Source organism: Festucalex cinctus, chromosome 1 (assembly GCF_051991245.1).
Source record: "Festucalex cinctus isolate MCC-2025b chromosome 1, RoL_Fcin_1.0, whole genome shotgun sequence".
In the NCBI taxonomy this organism is placed as follows: domain Eukaryota; kingdom Metazoa; phylum Chordata; class Actinopteri; order Syngnathiformes; family Syngnathidae; genus Festucalex; species Festucalex cinctus.
This window is the reverse complement of record NC_135411.1, coordinates 59,954,389-59,977,365: the sequence shown is the minus strand read 5'-3', so window position 1 is coordinate 59,977,365 and position 22,977 is coordinate 59,954,389. Positions and strand designations below refer to the sequence as shown.

General features: G+C 38.6%; 1 protein-coding gene across 1 annotated transcript; it reads left to right on the top strand.

Annotated features, from left to right (window-relative positions):
• Positions 1-378: 378 nt before the first annotated feature.
• Positions 379-22,073, top strand: mmp14b (matrix metallopeptidase 14b (membrane-inserted)). Its single transcript, XM_077498109.1, has 10 exons — positions 379-820; positions 12,710-12,858; positions 12,963-13,085; positions 15,137-15,444; positions 17,218-17,379; positions 17,470-17,630; positions 17,717-17,855; positions 18,041-18,191; positions 18,319-18,434; positions 20,638-22,073. Exons 1-10 carry the CDS (start codon positions 719-721, stop codon positions 21,105-21,107), a joined length of 1,881 nt encoding a protein of 626 aa, XP_077354235.1. The 5' UTR covers positions 379-718; the 3' UTR covers positions 21,108-22,073.
• The last annotated feature ends 904 nt before the right edge of the window (positions 22,074-22,977 follow it).

The window sequence follows — 22,977 nt, the reverse complement described above, 5'->3', positions numbered from 1 at the left end:
GTTTGTTTTTTAAGGTGGAAATTGTCCGTAATTGTCTCATTATTAAGACTTGTAATAATAGTCCATTTTAAAGCACTGGTTGTCCAGGGTGGCTTATTTAGCACAATCCGAGCGGTAGATGGCGCAGTTTCCTTTAAATCAACTGCATTTCTCAATTTATAATCTAATCTAATAATCAAGTGTCCTGAAAGTGGCGCGATCATGAATGATGTATAATGCATATTTGAAATTACATGAGATGTACAAAACTGGAAAACGTATCTCAAACGCCCGTTCGTATTGTTTCAGTAAATGCTACCAGTACAAAATTTACTACTTATGCTTTATGTGTGTAGAGGGCGGGCGTTTTCTGAACAGGCTGTGGGGGGCGTTGCAAACTACCACCACGTCTACATGGAGAAGACAGGAAAAGGGGATGCGGCTAAAAGAAAGGACACAAGTTAGGCATTACTACCAAAATTACGGACTTTTCCTTCCCTTTGTCTTCCTAAACTTCAACTAAAACACGAGAACAATGCGTGTTGTTGCTAACTAACTTTTAAGTAATTGCAGAAGTAGCAGGCGCTGGTAGCCTCTCCGAACTTTCTTTTTGTTTTGTTTTTGTGTTTTTGTTACTGCGGTTTTTTTGGGGGGGAAGAATGTTTTGACAACGCGAAGACTGCGTTAAATTAAAAGACAAAACGACCTATCTGTAATAGTTTGACAAGAGAGTAACGAGATGGTACCACGGAGGCTGAAACTGCTGGTCCGACTGCTGCTGCTGGCAGTGCTGTTGGACGCAAGCACACAGGCGGGGACCGACAAAAAAATCAACCCTGAGGTGAGTTTGGATTGAGGTGAGAAGTCAAGTCTGACGATGGAAATAAGCGACTTGGAAAATGGATGAATGGAAAGTTTCTCAAAATGAAATAATCTAACAAATTATCACATTTACTAGCGTATGTGTGCTAAAGAAATGTTGCACACTAAATCATAAAATATGATAATCATATTGATCTTCCTGTTATTCTCAAAACAGCTCCTCCCATTGGAAATAATGAAACATTTCCAGGGTCAGGCTGCAGGCATTTTCAGTAACATTCAGCTGGCAACAAGTGTAAAAATAAATTAACCCTTGTTAACATTAAGCCATTTTAATGAGAAAATGAATTCATGTTGCAAAGTGTACAAAAAAAAGTTAAAAACAACAAAGCGTCAAAAAGCAATGAAAAGGCCTTCTAAAACTTTGTATGATTTCTATTTTGTTGACGTTGACATAGTGATTCCGAACCTGTCCAAACTTGTCAGTGTAACACTTTGAGGTTTTTCTTGAAATGTAAAGTGCATTACAAACGCAATGCATCATTCTTCTTCTTCTTCTTCTTCTTCTTCTTATTATTATTATTAGCATTATTATTATTATTATATAAATGGTGACACTGAAGTCCAGTCCAGTTACTACTTTTTGCATCCCTTATTAAGGCCGGATCTTTTTTTTTTTTTTTTTGCATTAAGTGTTGCATTAAAGCTCAAGAAAAAGAAAACATGCCCACAGTTAATATTTTGAAGAATGCCATTCTCATAAGATATGCTGAAGTGTGACATCATTTATGATGGCAGTTTGATAACATTTTATTTAAAAAAACAAAACAAGTTAAAGGCATATTTTTCCTGAAAATTTCAAAAAGTATGACTTAAAATCAACTGATTTTGGAGGTTCCAGAATTCTTCTGAGGCTGTGAGCAGCACAGGAATCAGGGATGGAATCCTTTGTAAGGGCTGGAATCTTCATGCCATCATTACATTACAGTGTAAAAAAAACAGTTAAAAAGGTCACAAATATTGCAGGCTTTACAAACTGCAATGCTGGTCGAATAGTAAAAGTTTAACTGCTTGACTCTTTTAGCTTTCGCCCAAAGGCGCCCCTATAGAATGAAAAATGATGATGGGAGAAAACGATGAGAATGAGTGTGGCTTAGAGACAGTAAGTTGTTTTAATGTTTCAGAGTTTATTATATAGTTTTGTGGTCCATGCTAATTAATACAACACGAGTAAAGAAAGACAGTGTCAACAAAAGTCACTTGTTGTTGGCACAGTGCATTGACCGGGGTGAGCGGAAGCAGCCCATAACGATAATAGTGCTCATGAAAACGCTGAGGAGTGCTGAGACTGCAAAAGCAAGGAAGCATGAGAAGGCAAATGGGGAGAAATGTGAGTTTGTATTGTGGTCGGGGCAGAGTCACAGGCAATTTTTGTGGGCATGGGAGGGGGGTTTTGAGAGCTGTGGGTCGGTTAATATTTAGGGGGGATGGGGAAATGTAATTGTTGACATCTGTCTTAAGTTAGCGCTCAGCAGACTGGGAGACGTTCTTCAGCGTCAGAGAAAGAGTCAGCTGTGGAAAAACATGGCTCACTGATAAGAAGCAGCAGCTTTCAAACTTTTTCGGTGTCTTTTTTTTTTGTTTGAGTCATTACAGCATGAAACCAGTCGTGCCGCTTGATTGGTTTGATCAACCATTGGTGCCAAATTCCTTCCTCAATATTATTCCAGCTGTGCTAGTGGAAGAACGTTACATTAGCTCTGCTGACCTACATTCAAGTGCCAAACGAAAGGGACAATTTATGATTTAAATGTAAACACCGGGGCTGGCCCGCCACCAAATTTGAAATCCAGGTTTGAAACCAGACACCATTTGAGTGTTTGGAGTTAGCATTTGTTTGCAATATGTGCAATTAAGGGCACCAAGACACTCACAAAACCTCTCCTAGTAGATGAAGTTTCTGTTAACTTGGCAAAAGATATCAAGTCAAAAAGTCACTAGTTCAACAAATATCGTCTCTGTCATTTTCATTATATTTCATGGGGTCGTGCGTGTTTATTGTGGTTAGTGCTTTAAAATTTCTATTTTCTAATGTGCAAAAAGTACTAAAAGGGTTACTGATAACTTAAAATTTGTTGTGATGCTTTCAGTTTTTGCATTTGTGTTTTTTATTTGTGTTCATTTTAGCTGTATCGTGAGCATACTGAACGGTAATAATTTCAGTCACTAAAATAGTGATATGACTTTTTTTTTTTTTTTATTGTAGCTACGGACAGTTTTTGCAAACAATGAATAATATTCGATGTTGACGAATGGATTTTATGGGGAAGCCACACAAAAACACTAATGACAGAGGTCGCAAACGGCCTGTTAAGTTGTATCTTTTGATTACTGTAAAACAAACATTAACAAGGCTAACTTAACTTAATTTTGGGTTCTGGGGATGAATGAACCCTTCCTTCAAATGGCAAAAATATTCTCTACTCGTACTTTTTCTGGATTGGCACCAAAATGCAATATGTGGACTCAGAACTAAATTAAAAAAAGAAGTTAGCCAAAATAGTAAATCATACAAAACAGTAAAATGCTCAAACCAAAACTTGACACTCAAGTCATATTGCTCTAAATCTGAGTTTTACATTTCAAATTAACATCCATTGTTGAAAATCACAATAAGTGACAACAGTCTTCACTCACATTATTTAACAAGCAAACCACAAGAAAGCAACATTATATTGGTAGCTGTTATAACACATTTGTTTGTAACACTGAGTACCATTCAACTTTTAGCAAAAGCTCTTTGGAGATTACAGTGTAAAATGAAACAACTGAACAAGTCATGGAACAAGATGTGTGAAGTCAAATAACGTAATATGAACTGACATTTTGACTGACCTGTTTTATTTTGTAGACGTGAACAGCAAGAGTCTGGAAAATGTGCAATTAAACTTATTCAATTTGCTACAGATGCTCATGCAAGCAAATTTTAAGGTTAAAGCTATTCTTGCATATTTTTGGTCAAGGCCAGTCATTTTGCAATAAAAGGTTCAGCACAGAGTAGTGCTTCATTGCTTCTTTTAAATGGCCTCTTAAATTGAATGTGCCCTTCTTCCTTTGAATCAAGTTACCGAAATGCAACAGTGGATACATTTAAGTAATTCCAGTTCCCTGTATTTACGCTTCGTAGTTGCACTTGTGTAATGAGGACGTTTATGTGTTAACTTTGCGAGTGGTCAGCAAGTTTGTGTAAGTGTGATAAACAGTCATGGACACCGGATACTCGCGATGAAGTCATTTCCTTTAGTTTGACTAATGAGACAGGAAGTGGGCATTTGGTTCTTGCTCAGCCAATAAAACACCTTGACGTGTTAATAAGCTTGTATGACACTGACACAAGCAGAGATCTGTTCATTGCACATAAAACATTTTTAAAGGAATAACTGCAATATGAGATCATAGAGGGAAGTTAGATTGATGCGAAATGGGGGAATATCCAGCGAGGACAGTGAGGGGGCTGTTGCGGAGCACAAAAGGTGGCTTTGTGGCCATGTGAATGATGCAATTTTTTAGGAAATCTAGAAAAGGAATCATTATCAAGATGAATAGGAATAAATGGTAGTCAACGTATCCTGCATCCTCTAAGACAGTGGTTCTCAAATGAGGTTATGTCGTGTGCCCCTGGAAGTATGTGAAGGCACTCCAGGGGGTACGTGAGATTTTAAAATATATTTTCAAAGTATATCTAAATATTTCTGAAAAATATAAATTCATACAAATCATTTTTATAATTCAGTAGACTATTCAATTTCAGTGTTCTAAAAACCCAGCATCTCCCCCATACCGGAATGGTTTGACCCAAGTTGTCGTATGCCACCGAGAATGAATCACCTGTAAGTCACTTGAAAACTTTATTTAAAATTCAGCAAATTATTTCTTTTGGAGAACATACCTTTACTATGATTCCAAAAGATATCATGTCTGTTCCAGAAGACCAACCAAGACAAGGGACTCATGTTAACGTCTATTATATGGAATTGGTTCGGTTTTTACAAGAGCGACATAGAGCAAAGTACAAGCGTGCGCATGGTATGCCGAACAAGCTATTAAAACAAAGAATATAGGGTGCTCCTATACTCTTCGTTAGAGGTTAGTTGTGCTAACTAACCTCTTCCAGCACTTGCGCCAAAGGCATCCGAAAGAATGGGAGGAACGCTCACGCCTTCGAGAGTGCGGTGTGGCTAATGCTAGCAAAGATAAGTGCAAGCACACCATGAAACAACAAAGTTTAGCTGTATTTAGTACCTGGGGAAACATTGTGATATGCACCAGAGCTTGTCTTTTGCCAGAGTCAGTTGACAGGCTAGTTTTTCTTGCAAGGAATTTGAGTTTAATTACAATAAAAGGTGGTGCTAATTATTATTTTTAAGCTGTTGATCTTGAAGTGCTGTTATATACATATGTTATTGTGAGTTGAGTTGTATTTTTGCACAAGTGGTAGAATACTGGATGTGTGGTTTACAATACCTGTTTACAATTGTTAGAACTACTTACTTGTGACATTTAAGTTATGCAAAAGCTATGAGTAGTTTTTTTTTCTTCTTTTTTTGCACAAGATATGTATGTGACATTTAAGTTGAGCAAAAGGTAAGAGTAGTTTTTCCTCAAGCTATGTATGTGGCATTTAAGTTGAACAAAAGGCTATAAATAGTTTTTTTTTTTTTTTTTTTGCACAAGCTTTGTGGCATTTAGGTTATGCAAAAGCCATAAGTATTTTTTTTTTTTTTTTTTTTTTGTATAAGCTATGTATGGCATTTAAGTTGAGCCAAAGCTGTGAGCTTTTTTTTTTTTGCACAAGCTATGTGGCTTTTAAGTTATGCAAAATATATGAATCTTAAATTTACGTTAAAACTGATTCAGAATTAGTGTACGTTATTGTCTGAACATTTTGTATAAGATTAATTTTTGAATAAATCAAACCTTGTTTCATTTTTTTTTTCATATTGCCCAGCCCTATTTTTTTGCTTTCTTTCTTGCTTGCTTTAGTTATATTGTTTTATTTCCAAACAGTTCAATAGACAACATAAATACAAATAGAGTTCCAAAGTTTAATCAATCAGACAATGATGGCAACTGTGATGTCATCTTCAGTTGACAACAATTGGCAAAATGGCCGCCCCTTGAGATGGATGAAACGGCTGGATTTTGCTGCATAACTCATATTCAAAAAATGTAATATTAATCAGAATGATGTGTTTAGATTATTGAGGTCACATATAGCATATTCTTGTCAAGAAATATTTAAGGTTGACTTCCCCTTTTAAGATACCTAAATTAGGTATCTCATATTATTTTTAAGTTATTCAGTGAGTATATTGTATACAGTTGAATCTTAGAGGTCTCACCCAATCCGCTTGTTGACACCTCATTTGTTATTTTATTTTTTATTTTTTTTAACAATTTTCCCATAGTAAATAATCCAATACAGTAATCCAATTTCTAGATCACTTTTTGTCATTAGGGTCAGGGGGCCTTTCCCAGCTGATTTTGGGTGTCGGGCGGTACCCCAGACTGGTCCCCACCCCAGCCAATTGCAGGTCACATATAGACAAAAATCATATCTCCAATTTGAAGTTTTCAATGGACCTAACATGCATGTGGGAGAAGCCAGACCACCTGAAAAAACAAACCCACTGCACACGCAGAAAAGCCAATGCCGAGATTTAAACTCAGAAATGTGACGCAGGTATGCTAAATAGTTACTGTTGTAACTGTAATAGGATCAAACGGTGGCCATCATAACCCGTTATTAACTCCAGGCAAATGAAGTTGTCGCAATTCAAATTTTACTTACGTGTTAAACCTTATGACAAAGGCCTAATATGAAAGTGTGCCTCTTTTTCGCTTTTGTGTAAAACAAAGTTACCCACTGTAAAACTTCGAGCTTGACCTCAGGGTTTTCAGTACTGTGCTGTATAATGTATTGAGGAAACTTTATACGTACATGCTCAGATGTATACGTATGGGACATACAGTTTATTTTTTGTACTGACAAAGAAGACGGGAAGGAAGGATGTTAGGTTTTTTTTTCTTTTCGTTGTGTTTTGTTATAGGCAAAGACACACCCCGATCATAAAGGGTGGGTGGCCCGAGGGCAGCATCCCTGAGGAGCGATTGATGTTGTTTCAGGAAATGAGGTAATATCCAAAGTGGTAACCTCAACAAGAGGCACTGTTGCCATGAAAATGACATTTGTAGTGACGTCCGCTCTTTTTGTGTGACCTTATTGTCCTTGGCTAAAGAAAAGGTTTGTTAACGTCACTTGAGGGATTTTTGCAAGCAGCCTATAACAAAGTGTGACAACCGATGGGAGTAATAATGTAGTGCAATCCGTTTATGACATCTAAGGGTTAGCAGCGTGAAGCTCATACAGTACATCTGGACGACTACCATCACTGTTGATCACTGTTTTTTTCCATTGGCTCGGCCTGGATGGAACAACTGATTCTCTTTCGGTACTGACTGACGTACTATCCTTCATGCTAACTTCCTTCCTATGCAAAATGGACATGGTATTCTTGACCATTACTATTAAGTCTTCCATGTGGGTGGTTGTGACTGTAAATTTCAAACCACTGACTAAATTGTATGTTTGAAGTGAAGGTAAAATAAAATAAAACTGTCGACAGTTACGTAAAAACGTTTCCAAGCGGCAATTTCACATATTCTACTTCAAAAGCGTTATTAGTGTTGACAGTCATCGTCTGCGTAAATACTGACCGTTTCCACTTCCTGCCACCTCTTAAGTTACTCAGCTTATTAGTGGTGTAAAAATAGCAATCATTCAAAAGTGAATAAGACTTTGTCATGTCACATGGGGAGGCCCTTATAAGGATGGATGGAAGAATTTTAGAAGCCCTAAAGCTCAAACAAGCACTCAGTGTCACACAACAGCAGTCTTTTGAGTGAATTGAGAAAAAAATACGAGTAAGCATGTGACAAAGTCTCAAATATCAGTCAAATTGGACCTGAAACAGTCTTCTCTTTGTACAATGGAACGTATGAGGTCAAACACGACGACTTATGATTCCTTTTGGGAAGCTATTTTTCCCATAACAAAATCCGAACTGCGGTTCACCTACCATGTCCCCACTACGTAGCCAATTTTTTCTCAAACGTCATTACTTATCTGTCACCGAAATCTTCACTATATAGCAGAAATTAGCATTTGATCACGATCATTTCACATATGTACTTACTGTGTTGCCCTTGAATTTGGGAAAGGAGAGCCTCAGTCACAGATGCACCTCAAAAACAAGAACACAGTAAAAAAGTAGTGACTAAGGTCCGATGGGAAGTTGATGTGAGCCTCACACATCTAATTTTGCATCAATATTAATTGTCACACAACTGTAAAAAGAGGTTAAACACCTTTATTGATTAATTAAACATGAAAAATAAGAAAAGTGTTAAACTAAAACAAAGAACAACCCTTATGATGGTCATTGGAGTCTTTCTGTTTGCAGTGATTTATGTATGAAGTACTGTATGTGTATGTATACTCTATATATGTACAATGTTGTGTTTTCGTGGAAAGCATAAAACTGTCTGGTTAACCCCAAACCTTTTGAAGAGTAGTGAATGTTTTGCAATGTAAATTGCAAACTGTCTGAGAGGGACAGACAAATAAATCAAAGCTAGTACTGCGTCTCTGATACAACAAATAAAAGCTGCTATTGTCATATTTCTCTTTTCACATTCTTCTTCTCCAAATGTCTTTTTTTTTCTTTTTTTCTTTTTTTTTTAATAGTATGGGGATCTAATTTTTACACAAATGCATGTTATTTTCTACTAATATTTGCATGAGTGCTTACGGCTGCTCATGTGTCCAACACTGTTACTATGATGATACTGTAAGTCATTTGTGAGCATAAACATCACATTTTAAAGCTACGTAATTGTTATTGGGGCCATTCAGTTAGTCAGTTGGCACTTTACGAATGAAGCATGTCAAGTTGATGTGTATGATATTACAGGAGCTCTGCCACACCAAATGTGGCAGACATTCACAAGGGAAAAGCAACTCAAAGATCTATGTATATGCTTAAATCATAATCACTTTTTAATGACATACTGTAGTTTCAAGAGTAGTTTAATCTATCACTGACTGTCTTCTCAATTAAATACATGTGTAAATAACTGACATGACATTTACTTAATATTTGACCAGCTTTTGGTGAGCTAAACTGTCAAGCTAACCTAGCTAGCCTAGCTCCATAGTTCACACAGCTAGCAGACCTGCGTCTGACAGATGAAGGTACAAAAATGTCGTAGATTATGTTTTTTCTTTCAAAAACTTTATTAAAAAAATACTTATTTCAAAAATACATTCAAGTCATGGGGTTCAAGTAAAAGTCAGGTGGTGTCTTTCATAAGATTTTGCCAAGCTAGTGACAAATTAGCGACTAAATTCCAAGTCATATGACCTGAGTCCCTACTTCTACCGTCTCGTGTGACGTGGCAGTTCATCTCAATGAGCATTGCAAACAACAAGCCAAAAAGCCAAGAAATAAATCAAAACACATGCCCAGTTAACCCTTTGTTTTCTAAGCTAAGGTATTGTAAGAATTGGTGACATCTTGCCTGATGTCATTGACATGCATGATGACTGTTTGAACATGGAAGGTTTGGATGACAGTCTTATTTTTGGAGAAATGTGGTCAAATTTCAATTACAGTAAAGTGTGATTTCACCGTTTATGTATATGTTAAAACAATTGTTTTGACATTTGAGTTTAACGTTGAATACTTTAGAGCAAAATAATGAAACTTTGTCCTTGCTTCTACCGCAAATCATTTGAGACTGATCACCTACTGAACTCCATTACTTCAACATACAGTTCATCACCAATCAATTCAACACGATTAACAGAATTCTTAAGAATCAAATACTGCACTATAGGATCATTATCCACCATTCCCAATTAGTATTAAGACGTTACAATCCTCTTCTTTTCCCACTCGTTTGCAATGCGTTACTATGAAACAGTGTCTTTATGTGTCCACTGCTGCCCAGTGTCTGAGTCACAACCAGAAAGGGCTCATTCAAGGTAAAGAAGTATAAACACTCAAACCTCCATGTCTCCCTGACACAGACCAAGAGTGAGAAATTAAACCTTCTTCATGCCAAACTCGGTCAAGTTGGCTCAGAATCAGTTCTCTTCATACTAGTGTCCTGTAAACCTTACAAGGCCTGAGCAGATATTTAAGGACGTCAGCACACCCATGTGTACAAATTGTGCATACTGTATGTTTTCAGATGTGAAGCCCTTCAACAAGCATGTCGACCCGTCGTTGTATTTACTAAGTATCAGCAGCAGATGGGCTTTACAGCAATGATTGATGGGCTCTGGGTGTGGTCTGAAACCTCTGGGTTTTCCATGGAGGGCAGAGAGGAGAAGGGGTGGAGTGATGAGGCAAAAGACAGAGACTTTGAGGTTTGGACGCAACACTGGATGCAGAATTCCCTGTTTAATTACTGACTGATGCTGCAGCGCCGCTGCAGCCATCTGCTGAGGTTTGCCCGAGGCCTGAGTCTCACCCTGGGACACTCCCTCACCCGCTTTGCTGCAGTAGACTTGTCGCCTGCACATGTGCCTCTCGGTTCTGAGCGCTGGCTCAGTTCTCGCTTGCAGGTTCGCCTTGTGCCCGCGTCGGTTTTTGTCTGGGCTTTTACATTCCGGTGCTCTTGGTTTAAAGTTAAAGGCTAGTGCAATGAAAATGGATTAAACTACATTTACGAACCAAGAGTGCCATCTAAACTATCACAAGTGTTTCATAAAGCTTCATCACTAGTTATGGTTTATTTGTGCCCTGTAATTGGCTGTCAGGGTCTGCCCTGCTTCTCACCCCAAATCAGCAGTTCCAACTCATCCATGACCCTAATGATGGATAAAAAGTCAAGTCAAGTCATCTTTATTTAAGCTGGATGGGTGTGAGTAATGTACAACATGGACTCAAATTAATTATATTTTTTAAATGAGGTTCCACTATTACGTTTTACGTATTTCGGAATTTTTTGTCATCCAACTTGCTCCATGTTTTAATATGTTCAAAATTGGGACTATGGAACAAAGTTATTTTTATTAACGAAAATGAACTAAATAAATAAAACAAAAATTGAAAAAGCCGTTTCGTTAATGAAATACAAGGGAAAAAAGTTTTTTTTTTATAAAATACGAAAACAAATTAAAACTACATTTCGTGTTTAACTATAATAATGGTAATAACTGTATTCATAACGGAAATTTCAATTTTCATCTTTGTCAATTAATTTAATACATTAGCCTTTGAGGTTGTAATTAAATGTATTTATTTCGGTATTGCAGCATGCCTGTTAGCTGGAAGAAGGAAAGTCGAACAATCGTCTGGGATTTGCTACAGTGCACTGTACTGAATGTGATGGGTTTTTTTTAACTTGCTTACAAGAAATATATAATTAAAAAAAAAAAAAAAACTGACACTAAAGCTAATAAAAACTGAGCTACAAGGAAGCATTTTAAACTAATAAAAACTAACAAACCCGCTCTGAAAACTAATAAAATAAATAAAATAAAAATAAAACCAAAATGAAATAAAAACTAACTAGAATGAAAATTCTGAAATTATTATAATAACCCTGCTAGGGAATCATACTTAAAAAATCACAGAATGCTATACTGTCATAATGGTTACCTCAATTGCAAAATTTTTGTATAAATAAAGAAGTACAAAAAATAGCCAATTCACCTCAAGCACTGTATAAACACTCAACAGTCGGTACACCTGCACCATCTAATGAGGCACCGCACAACACCGTGGCTAGGGGGTGGTTAATTAGCCCCGTCAGAAAACTGTGTAGCACCGTTTGCATTTTATTTTACGTTTTAAAATATTTTATATTCATTGAAGGTTTAAAAACATTAACAAGTTCATTCAAAGTATTATTGAATTTAATAGCTTTCGTTAGCATCTTATGTTGTGTCCGACTGGATTATAATTTTGCTGTAACCTTATAAACTCATGTCATGTGACTTCCAACAATCTAATACACATTATAAAAAAGTTCACTTTATTCTCACTGAGTGACTTTTTACAGCAGAGTACCAAAGTGGGTTTACTTTTGCGTTCACAACAGCCTTAGTGTTATTTTTTTTTCAACTTGGGGTCACAGAGGGAAAGAGGCTGCGTGGGAGCCGTGCCGAGCAAAGCCGCTGGCGTCCGTCCAGGTGTCAAGCCAGCGCCGCGGTGAAATGGATTTTCCAGGGGGAAAGTAAGGTCAAGTTCAGCCTGAGAATTCTGAAGAACCTGATGAGCATTGCAGCACTGAGACCAAATCAAAAGACTGGCTAGCGTGAAACTGTCGTGAAAAAGTCACGTTAACGTTTGACTCTAAAGAGGGAATTTCCTCAGGCGGTTCCTGGCTTGCAAGGGTATTGTCGAAACTTGAGCTGTGTTTGTTGTTGGATCCGCGCTTTGGACCTGTTTTTGCTGTCAGTAAGTTATAGTCCTACACTGGCTGACTGTTGATGGTCGAATGGCTTTTGGAGTTAGTCACTGAATGGAGAGATGCCAGAGAGGCTGCTGTTGTTGTTGGCACGAAACACCATAACAGATTATTTTCTGCATCAATGTGGAATTATTTCTTTTTACAACAGCTGCTCTTAATACTTCAACATGAGGTTCGCGTGATTCGGAACATCCAAACACATTCTGTTCTATTATCTTGGTCCAGGTTCAAAAAGTCCAAGAAGTGTTGTGTCAGTGTTGTCAAGGAGTTTTTCTGTCTGTCCATTTCGAGTTGAACAATTTTCTTCTTCGGTTTTGTAATCATTTGTATGAGTAACGTAACATCTTGTCCCTTTTTTTTGCAGTCTTGGCTGCAACAATATGGTTACCTTCCGCCTGGAGACATGCGGACCCACACCCAGCGTTCCCCTCACTCCGTGTCTTCGGCCATCGCCGCCATGCAGAGGTTCTACGGCCTCACTGTCACCGGCTCGTTTGACACCAACACCATCGAGTGAGAAGCCTGACATTTGTTTTACTCTTGACCAAGTTCCGTTCCATTTTACGATAAATAAATACACACTGAGTTCACTTGTGATCGAATGTGGTGTCTGACAGGGCAATGCAGCGACCTCGCTGTGGTGTGCCGGACAAGTTCGGTGCTGAGTTGAAAACCAACCTGAGGAGAAAGCGGTATGCCATCCAGGGCCTGAAGTGGACAAAGAACCAAATCACATTTTCGTAAGTATTTAATGAACATCCTTCCATTTTTTTTATGTCACTTATTCAGTGTCATGGGGTGCTGCAGACTATCCCAGCTGGCTTGGGGCTAAAGGTAGACTGAACTGTTTGCCAGTCAGTCACAGGGCAAATATAAAGACAAGCTTTTTATGTTTTGGTCTTATTGATGGTATTCGTTGACGACATGACCCATTAGGTGTGGTGACTCTTCAGCATATTCAGCCATGTTCCCATTGTGCTTACACTAAATGTGATTTGTTATTGATAAATGTCATCCCCAGCTTCCTATAATGTTAATTATGTAAAGAAGACACATGCGGAAGGTTTAGCTCAACTCTCCTTGCAGTAGTACGCGTTGAAAGGTTTGATTAATGGAATGGATTGGATTACAAACATTTGCCGGTGTCCAGACTCCATGGCGACATTCACGTATGCTCTGAGATAAGATGGCTTGATCTCAAAACATGGACATTATTGCATCTTCTGTAGTTAGAGGCAAAAAATCTCAGGTTATTTTTGAAAACAAGCTAGTTCCCCGACCGCGCTATAGCTACTAGAACTAGCATGTTTACTATTTACTTCTTATTGTCGTACATTTTAACTACAATTTCAACTTTTGGGCTGCTGGGAAAGGAACATAGAAACCGTATTTGGAGAAATCTCAAAATCAAAACGTTTGACTGCTCAGATCTATTTTTAGCTAGAGCTAGCCACGGCTAGCGGGGCACATATATTACGAACGCATTACGGTAAAATGCATTTTAACCCTCTTATAGTAATGCTTACCTTAATCAAAATGGTTGGAACACACTTTGATAGACTTTGTCAGTTGTAAATCTTTTTGATTTATCCTTGAAATTTTCTACGGATACTCCCTTGTTAGTTCACATTCGACGTTCGACATTCCGCACACCCGTAAACAGCACACGTGTGGCACATGACGTCATATGAATACCATCTATCAGTTTAGGTTAGGGTTACACTGAAATAAAGGCCAATGGATATCCTGACATTGATGTCACGCATCCCAAAATAGCCATTAGCACAGCCATTTTGGCATAATAGAAAATACATCTGCCACTTTGAGTAAACGGCAAAGACCACGCTTGAACAATGATTGACAGCTGTTGTGGATCAGCTGCCACAATGAGAAGAGTCAAAATAAAAGATCAGCAAGCTCCAGGTTACCAAAAGAAAAATCAATACATAGCCAATATTGCACTACATAGCCAATATTGCACTTTGTACATGGTGGCTGAATCAGCAGATGCTAACTGATAGCACACGCAAAATGTGGGGGAAATAATCAGTTTGGTTCAGTTGTGCTGCTTTGGTTTAATAGATATTACACAGTTGAATTCAATAACTGACCAACACCATAAAGAAGACTATTTACGGCATAAATGACGGCGGCCGTGGCTGGTTTAGAAGCTAGGTTGCTAACGTATCTAAATAACACAGCAACACGTGTCAAACTGCGAACTCTGATGGCATTTTGAGCACACACATAAAGGGGAAATTAATCCGGATTGTACAAACTTGTCAAGCCTTTGTATGATCAGATTTGAAAGCACTCACCTATTTTGTGTACTGGTATGACCCCACATTTATTTAATCCCAATTCTGCCTGCTCAGTCACATTGTAATGATAAATGTCAGAGGAAGGGAAAAAACAAAGAAGTCCAGGCTGTGGGGCCATGACAGCTGGGTAATAAAGTTATTTTTAAATCAATAACAGGCGCAGTAACGTAACTCAGCACACGTGCTCGGATTCTGATTTTCCTGGTTCCAGTTGTGTGTCCTCTTGTTTCTAGGTAAACTTTGCTGGGCGGTTACAGTCATTTACTGTACTGTGCTGTGGTCGATCATGCCCACTTTGCTGTCTCCTTGGCAACTTGAGGAGACAGTGAGATCTACTGTGACCCAGATACACATTTAATGCCTTCAAAAAACAGCTTTTAAAATGACAAAATAATTTCCCCTTATACAACATTTGAAGTATTGTTCTATCATTTTCCCACTTTTAAAAGTCATGATTTGACTGTCCTCAGAATACAGAACTACACACCAAAGGTGGGCGAGTACGAGACCCACGAAGCCATCAGGAGGGCCTTCAAGGTGTGGGAGGGCGTCACCCCACTGCGATTCCAGGAGATCCCCTACCATTACATCCGGGACAAGGTGGAGGAGTTTGCCGATATCATGATATTCTTTGCTGAGGGTTTCCATGGCGACAGCAGCCCTTTCGATGGCGAGGGCGGCTTCCTGGCACACGCTTACTTCCCCGGTAACGGCATCGGGGGTGACACCCACTTTGATGCAGCTGAGCCTTGGACGATTGGAAACCGAGATCTGCAGGGTAAGGGTGGCGTGACACATTTTGAGAAACGCCTCAACGGGCGTTGTTTATGTCATTCCTGTCATTCACAAGCTAACACGAGGAGAGTTTAAGTGCTGGGAGATTTGCACTGTTTTTCTGGCATGTGCGTCGTACAAGTGCCGGCATGTCCCGTCTCGTGATGCTGTGAGGGAGTTCATTCCCACCCAGAGTCACGTTATAGAGATGGGGAAGTGTTTATTTCTGGGTTGCCTTGAGTCAGTCTTCACATGACCGACAAGTGTTTGCACATGAGAACTGTTTTTGATTTACAATCAGGTCAAGTATTTATGTGAACGTTAGTCACCGCAAAATCTGCCTTTTCAGTATTTATTTGATCATCTTCATATCCAGCATGAAGTCCATGTCTGGTGGTTTTGTGATTTTAAAATTGCATTCTACTATAATTCAATTGTTTCACCACTATTGCCTCCAACTACTGTGTGGCCATTCTCAACACCAGTTAACTAGTGAGGCAAAACTACGAGCTACAGAAGGTTACTAATAATTGGCATATACCTACTAGGTGGGCCTAACAGTGTCATTAGTGCCGTGCAATAGTTTACTAATATTTTATTGTGTATTACTAGGTAGTGATTTAAGTAAAAAAAAAAAAAAGTGCTGATACTCCCTTATTTGACTGTTGCTGGGTAAATTAGACGGTGGGTAGCAGCAAATCATTATACCGTTATTAATTAACTTATTCAAACCAAAAAACGTATAAATATGTTTTTTAATACTTTGTCCTGCACTCCTAAAACCATATTTATACATTTTTTTAATGGTTTTTCATGCTAGAGAATACAGAAGGCCTTTATAAAGCTTCTGGCATGAAGAGGTCGCATAAAGCAATGGTATTTATTACAAACAAACAAAAAACGGCCAGCAGGTGGCAGCAGTGTATAAGAGATCAGCCAGTTATTGTAACAAGTTCTTTTTGCCAGTGTTTTCAACAGGTTTGTGAATGATGATGTAACTTAGCTATATTACATTATTATTATATATATACAAATATACTTTTATATATAAATATAATCTTTATTTTGGTAGGTTCCATGTTGTTATAGCAATAGAAGACAATATTCTCTGGACCTCGCAAAATCAGTCAAAATCCAGTAAAACAGCCAGGAGTGAAGGGGGTTGTGAAAATTGCTGTGAATGAATGAGTTCATTAATAATAGATCATAAATATATATAGTTTTTTTCCCCCTGTTTTTAATGTGAAATGTCCAACTGCATTTGAATGCACCTTGTGACTTGTGCACATGGCAAGACATCAATCTGTATACTAGCTGCTAACCGTGGAGACTTGTGCTGTATCATACAATGAGGGTGTAACTAACTTGCAGTTTCTTAGCCTCCTAACTTAGCGATAAATATGATTGTTGTGTTGATGTTGGTCGCAACTATGAAATGGCAAAAAAAAAACTGTGATAAGGCAAGTTGAAATGTCAAACGTAGGCTTTGTGAGAAAGGACAAGACAAGTCAAGCTCGCTGTTTACGGTACCACATGTGCCAACTTCAAAAATAAAAGCCATTACATTGGAGTCAATGTATTATTTGGGAAGCTTTCATTTTGAAGTTAACATTTTCATTGGCTGGTTGTTGGTTGGTCGTTTTTTTGTTTTTTTTTAAGTGTTCTGAAACTCATCTATAGAGATAAACGGTGCAGTTGGAAAACAGCATAAAGTATATGTGTCCATGTTATTCCTATCCTTATTTAGTGACTGTACATGATGTTTTGTTGCCTACAGGAAACGATATATTCCTGGTTGCGGTGCACGAGTTGGGCCACGCTCTCGGTTTGGAGCATTCCAGTGACCCCTCAGCCATTATGGCCCCCTTTTACCAATGGATGGACACTGAGAACTTCCAACTTCCTGAAGATGACCTCAGAGGCATACAACAACTTTATGGTGTGTAACGGACACTCTTTAATGTATTGTATAGCTTGAATGTCACATGTTGTTTAGCTAGTACAGAACTATGACCATTTTTCATTTCAGGCTCTGGATCAGGAGGCCCTCAGCCCCCATTTGTGACCCCTCGAATACCGACAGACACAACTCCTAGCCACACACCGGACAAACCTCGTTTTGGCCCAAACATTTGCGAGGGACACTTTGACACCATCGCCATCCTTAGAGGAGAAATGTTTGTGTTTAAGGTAAAGCAGATACTAGATATTGTTCGGACACGTTTTATCAAGATTTGAGGCCGTTAGGAAAGGAATGTTTCTTTTCCGCCACTCAGGATAAGTGGTTCTGGCGAGTGCGTAACAACCGTGTGATGGAAGGATACCCAATGCCTATTGGTCACTTCTGGAGGGGCTTACCTACACTCATCGATGCTGCTTTTGAAAGGGAGGATGGAACATTCGCTTTCTTTAAAGGTAAATATTGCTTTAGTATTTGAAAATGTTAAAAAAAAAAAAAAATCCAGTGCTTTATTTAATAATATTGTATAAATATATATAAATAAATCATATTAATATATTCTATATGATTATATATTATAGTATTAATATATTATTTATAATATTATTAGTGAAATATATTGTCTCCTCTCTCTGATTAGGTGACAGATACTGGGTGTTTAGTGAATCTATTCTCGATACTGGTTATCCCAAGAAGCTACGGGAAATGGGCACTGGCCTCCCGAAAGATCGGATCGACGCCGCACTTTATTACACCCCCACTGGACAGACGTTCTTCTTCAGAGGAGACAAGTGAGTCTTAGCTTTTTGTCTGTCCATAGGAACGGAATCACATTTGGATATTAAGACCTTCAGCCTTACCTGGTACCATCTCTTGAACAGCACATGAACTGACATCCCTTCCCTGTTATTTGTGTAGGTATTACCGTTTTAACGAAGCATCGCGGAGTGTTGACGCTGGTTATCCAAGGCCCATCAATGTCTGGCAAGGAGTGCCTGATAATATCAAGGCAGCCTTCATGAGCAAAGATCAAGGTATTTGATGTTTTTGCAAGTGGAAATTACTGTCAAGGGGAAGTCAACCCAAACATTTTTGACAATACTATGTTGTGTGCGCCCCCACTACTGTAAACACGACATTTTAAGGAGCAAGTCAACCTCCCCAAAAAAATATTGACAATAATATGTTCTGAAGCCCCACTAGTTGTGGGAATGCTGAAAGCATCCCACATATGTTATTCAGATTTTTATTCTCCTCACTTTTTTGCCGAGAAACAACTCCCACATCATACTTCCGATTTACACCGTTCAAATTTCAATTTGCTTCAAAAATTCACGCCTTCTGGAGAATATATATCGTCTGATTCCACATTACTTACAGTACTCGCACAATTTAATGTTAAATATCAACTTTTCCCCATTCATTTTCAATGGGACTGACATTGAACTTTTTCTAAGTCCCACTTTCTACGGCCAATTCCATACATACAACTGATCATCATTACCAGCTCTCTGATAGCACATGGTTAAGTGGGTTATCCAGTAACCAGGAGGTCCTGGCTTCGAATCCCACCTCCGACTGAACATTGCAAATATATCGAGGTCAGTTATGCTTAGTGATCTAAGTGTATCCCAACTGATTATCATATCAGGAAATGCTTCACAAATTCACTGAATTGATTCAATGTACGATGGCTATTTTTAAAATACATACGCCATTAGCCATGAATTTGAACAAGGCACATTAGCTCAGTCCTTAGAGCAATTTTCTCCCCAACTCAGAACCTGGGTTCAAATCCCGCTTGGACCACATTTTAGCACACTCTATGGTTTGATACCAACTAACTATCAGATCAGGAAATGGATTATAATTTCACTGAACAGTTATTAGCATTCAGTTTTCAGCATTCCCACGCAATTTCTCCAGAAATTGCACTTAGTCTAGTCTAAATACGGTATTCTTGCGTTAGTGGAATATGAGCTAAGCAGCGAAATCTAGTCAATTTTATCAATATCAGAAGGCGGCCATTTTGCCACTTGCTGTCGAGTGCAAATGACCTCACAGTTGCTCAGGCCTCAGGTAACAACCAATCACAGCTCAGCTTGAGAAAACAGGTAAGCTGTGATTGGTTGTTGTTTGAGCCCTGAGAAACTGTGACGTTATCTTCAGTTGACAGCAAGTCACAAAATGGCTACTCCCTAAGATGGATTTTGCTTCATAACTCATATTCTACAAATGTAATATTAATCAGAATGTCATGTTTAGACTACTGATGTCACAAATAACATTATTTTCAAGAAATGTTTAACTCATTCACTCCCAGCCATTTTCATTTCGCTCCCGGCTGTTTTACTGGATTTTGACTGGCTCTGCAAGACCCACAGAATATTGTGTTCTTTTGCTATAGAAACATGGAACCTACCAAAAGAAAGATTAGAGACTCTTCTTTCATCAGGACAAAAAAAGTATACTTATGTTTCCGTTTTGCTGTAATTAGCATTAGAATATAGCTAAGTTTCATCATCATTCACAAATCTGTTTAGAATTGTGGGGAAACAGCTTGTTTTCAACATGGCCCTGGTTGATCTCTTATACTCTGCTGCCACTTGCTGGCCGTTTTTGTCATTACTACCATTTTTTCACCCGTTTACTGCAGTAGAGACGCTGCATCAAAGCCTTCTGTAGCTATGCTCTATCATAAAAAATAAATAAATAAATAAAACGTATAAATACGTCTTTGGGGCATTTAAAACATTTAAAATAGAACATATTTTTACGTTTTTGGGAGCAAATGAGTTAAGGTTGACTTCCCCTTTGAGCAGCAAAATCGTATATCTTATATCACTTATATCCATCTCAGGGGGTGGCCATTTTGCCACTTGCTGTCGACAGAAAATAACATGAAAATGGGTCTAATGACCAATCACAGCTCACCTGTTTTCTGGGTTTGCTCATATGACATTCACAATCTGAGCCGGGATTGGTTGTTACCTCTTACCAACTGTGATGTCATTTTCAGTTGACACCAATTGGCAAAATGGCCGCCAACAAAAAAATAATTGAGAAGCACTGTCCTACATAGAATATAATATTGTAAATAATTTTGGGGGGGTTGATCCCATGTCAGTGAACAATGGAACCTCAAAGGTTGAACATTTGACAGAAAAAAACACAAATCAAATGTTACTAAGGGAAAACAAAAAAACTTGAAAGCATGTATACCTTTCTTCTCCTCAGCATACACCTACTTTTATAAAGCTGACAAGTACTGGAAGTTCAACAATCAGATGATGCGCGTCGAGCCCGGCTACCCCAAATCGGCTCTGCGCGACTGGATGAGCTGTCCCAACGAAGACCCCAAGACGGACGGCGGAAGAGGCGGCCACGACAAAGACAAGGAGCGGGACCACAACGACGACGACAAGGACCGAAGCAGAGACAGGGAGACGGACAAGGAACGGGAGAGGGAGCGAGAAACCGAGACGAAGGTGGATCGGGAAGAGGAAGTGGAGGACACGGAGGTGATCATTATCGAGGTGGACGAGGAGGGAAGGTCGGGAAGCGGCGGGGGGGCGGCGGCTGTGGTCATTCCATTGTTCCTGTTGGTGTGCGTGATCGTAACGCTGGCAGCTTTAGTGTTCATCCGCCGCTACGGTACCCCTCGCCGACTCCTCTACTGCCAACGTTCCTTACTGGACAAGGTGTAAGTTGGAACAGGAGAGGAAGGAGGAAGGAAGAGAAACAAATGGAAGGTGATGTTCAACAAATTGAGATCAAACAGCAGCACATTTCCCGTTTGGAAACCACTGCGAGGTTCTTTTTGCTCTGTCACTCGACCACTCGGACCTTCCATTTGGTTCTCTGTCCTGGTGGGTGGGGACTGACGCCAGCTCACAGCTGTTTGTTTGTTTTAGCCTTTTTCAATGTTTTGTTGTCACGTTGACGTCAGCGGTCAGCGTTTGCGGCCTCTTCACGGCGTACCATTGGAGCATGTTCCTCGCCTAAGCAAATTGTGTTTTGAAAACCCCCCACACCCGCACCGGCAATATACTGTAAAACACACACGCACGGTTCCCATTGCACACATGCACACACATTTTCTTTCAACCACAAAGTGATTGTGTTTTTTAACCTTCCAGTAAAACAGAACCGAGCCAGTGTGAACCATAAAAGGGAAAGAAACCATCAGCATGAGCAATAAACTGTGTTTCCCCTTTTTATATAAATGCTGATGTTGTCATTATTATTATGACTATTACTATTATTGTTGTTGTCTGTGTAATGAATGTGTTTTTGTACATTGTCATTAAAAAGTCCTGCTGGACAGTGACATACAGTTTTGAAAGTGGCCTTAATTTTATATGTGGGGATAGTGAAGTGGGGACGCGGGTTAATATTTGTTCTTGAAACTTGATTGTTTTTATTCCGTCTTCAAATGAAAATAAATTTGGAATCAGAAAAAAATGGCTTCCATTTTTCATTGTACTTGTTTACCATTTTTACAGCATGGTGCTAACGTTACTGGTCGGGGTTTAAGAGAAATCTCACAGCACAATGATGATGATACTAGTGATGATGATAATAATGAGAATGATCTCGTTTTCTCAATGAGATTGTGTCTGTTCTCTTTACATTTTGGACATTTCCTACTAAATAAAGATGTTTCGAAAGTATTTGTGTGTGTGAGTTTTACTCGGCATTTACTCCTTTGATCTATGTGTGTTTCTCCATAATGCAAGAGTTAATTTACCTGATAAGACCCACACTATCACGTCATACTTTAGAAGCCATACAGCCAGTACTATTTCAATTTGCCCTATAGAGCAAATTAGATACATGCTGAAATCTGAAGAAAATGGAATAAATTAATTTTATAGAATAAATTTTGGAATTCGGGTTATAAATGTAGGTCAGTCCTTATAGTGATAATTAGACCAGCAGAGAAGGCCTTCCTGGCCCTGTAAGGCAGTTTTATAAAAAAATATATATATATATATATATATATATATATATATATATATATATATAACATCTAAAACATTTAAAAGTAAAGAAATAGAAGTAGGTCTGTTAAAAAAAAAAAAAGCAAAGTTTTTAACTTAGATTTAAAAACATTCAGACTTTGGACTGACTTTTCACCATTTGCATGCAGCATAACAGCTAAATGCAGCTTCACCATGTTTGCTTTGCAGCTCCATTGGCGCTACTGTCTACTGCGCTACTGGGTTTATCTTCAACCAGCATTCCTTTAATTTATTCAGGACCCAATCTATTCAGTGATTTATAGACCAGTAGCAGAATTTTAAGGGGCTTTAGTCATCATTTCCATATGGAATTATGTTTTTGTTTCATCATTTGAGATCTGGAACGGGAGATTGATGTCTTCCCTCATTTTTTGATACGATGGTTTGTTATTGTTACACACTCCTGTATTACAGTTCTTTAAAACTTAATTGCTTTACTTTTCTGCACTCTTTGTGGTCTTCGACTGTCCTCCTGGACCTCCAGCTTTCTTGCTCCCCAGCCACTCCACTCTCCATTAGCGAGCCTCGGAAAATGTCAGGCTGAGGAATTGGG

Excerpts from the sequence above, each read along its gene's own strand:
- mmp14b (XM_077498109.1), top strand. The coding sequence starts at position 719 with ATGGTACCACGGAGGCTGAAACTGCTGGTCCGACTGCTGCTGCTGGCA. Across the intron at positions 821-12,709 it reads ACAAAAAAATCAACCCTGAG|TCTTGGCTGCAACAATATGG; the intron begins GTGAGTTTGGAT and ends TTTTTTTTGCAG. Across the intron at positions 15,445-17,217 it reads TGGAAACCGAGATCTGCAGG|GAAACGATATATTCCTGGTT; the intron begins GTAAGGGTGGCG and ends TGTTGCCTACAG.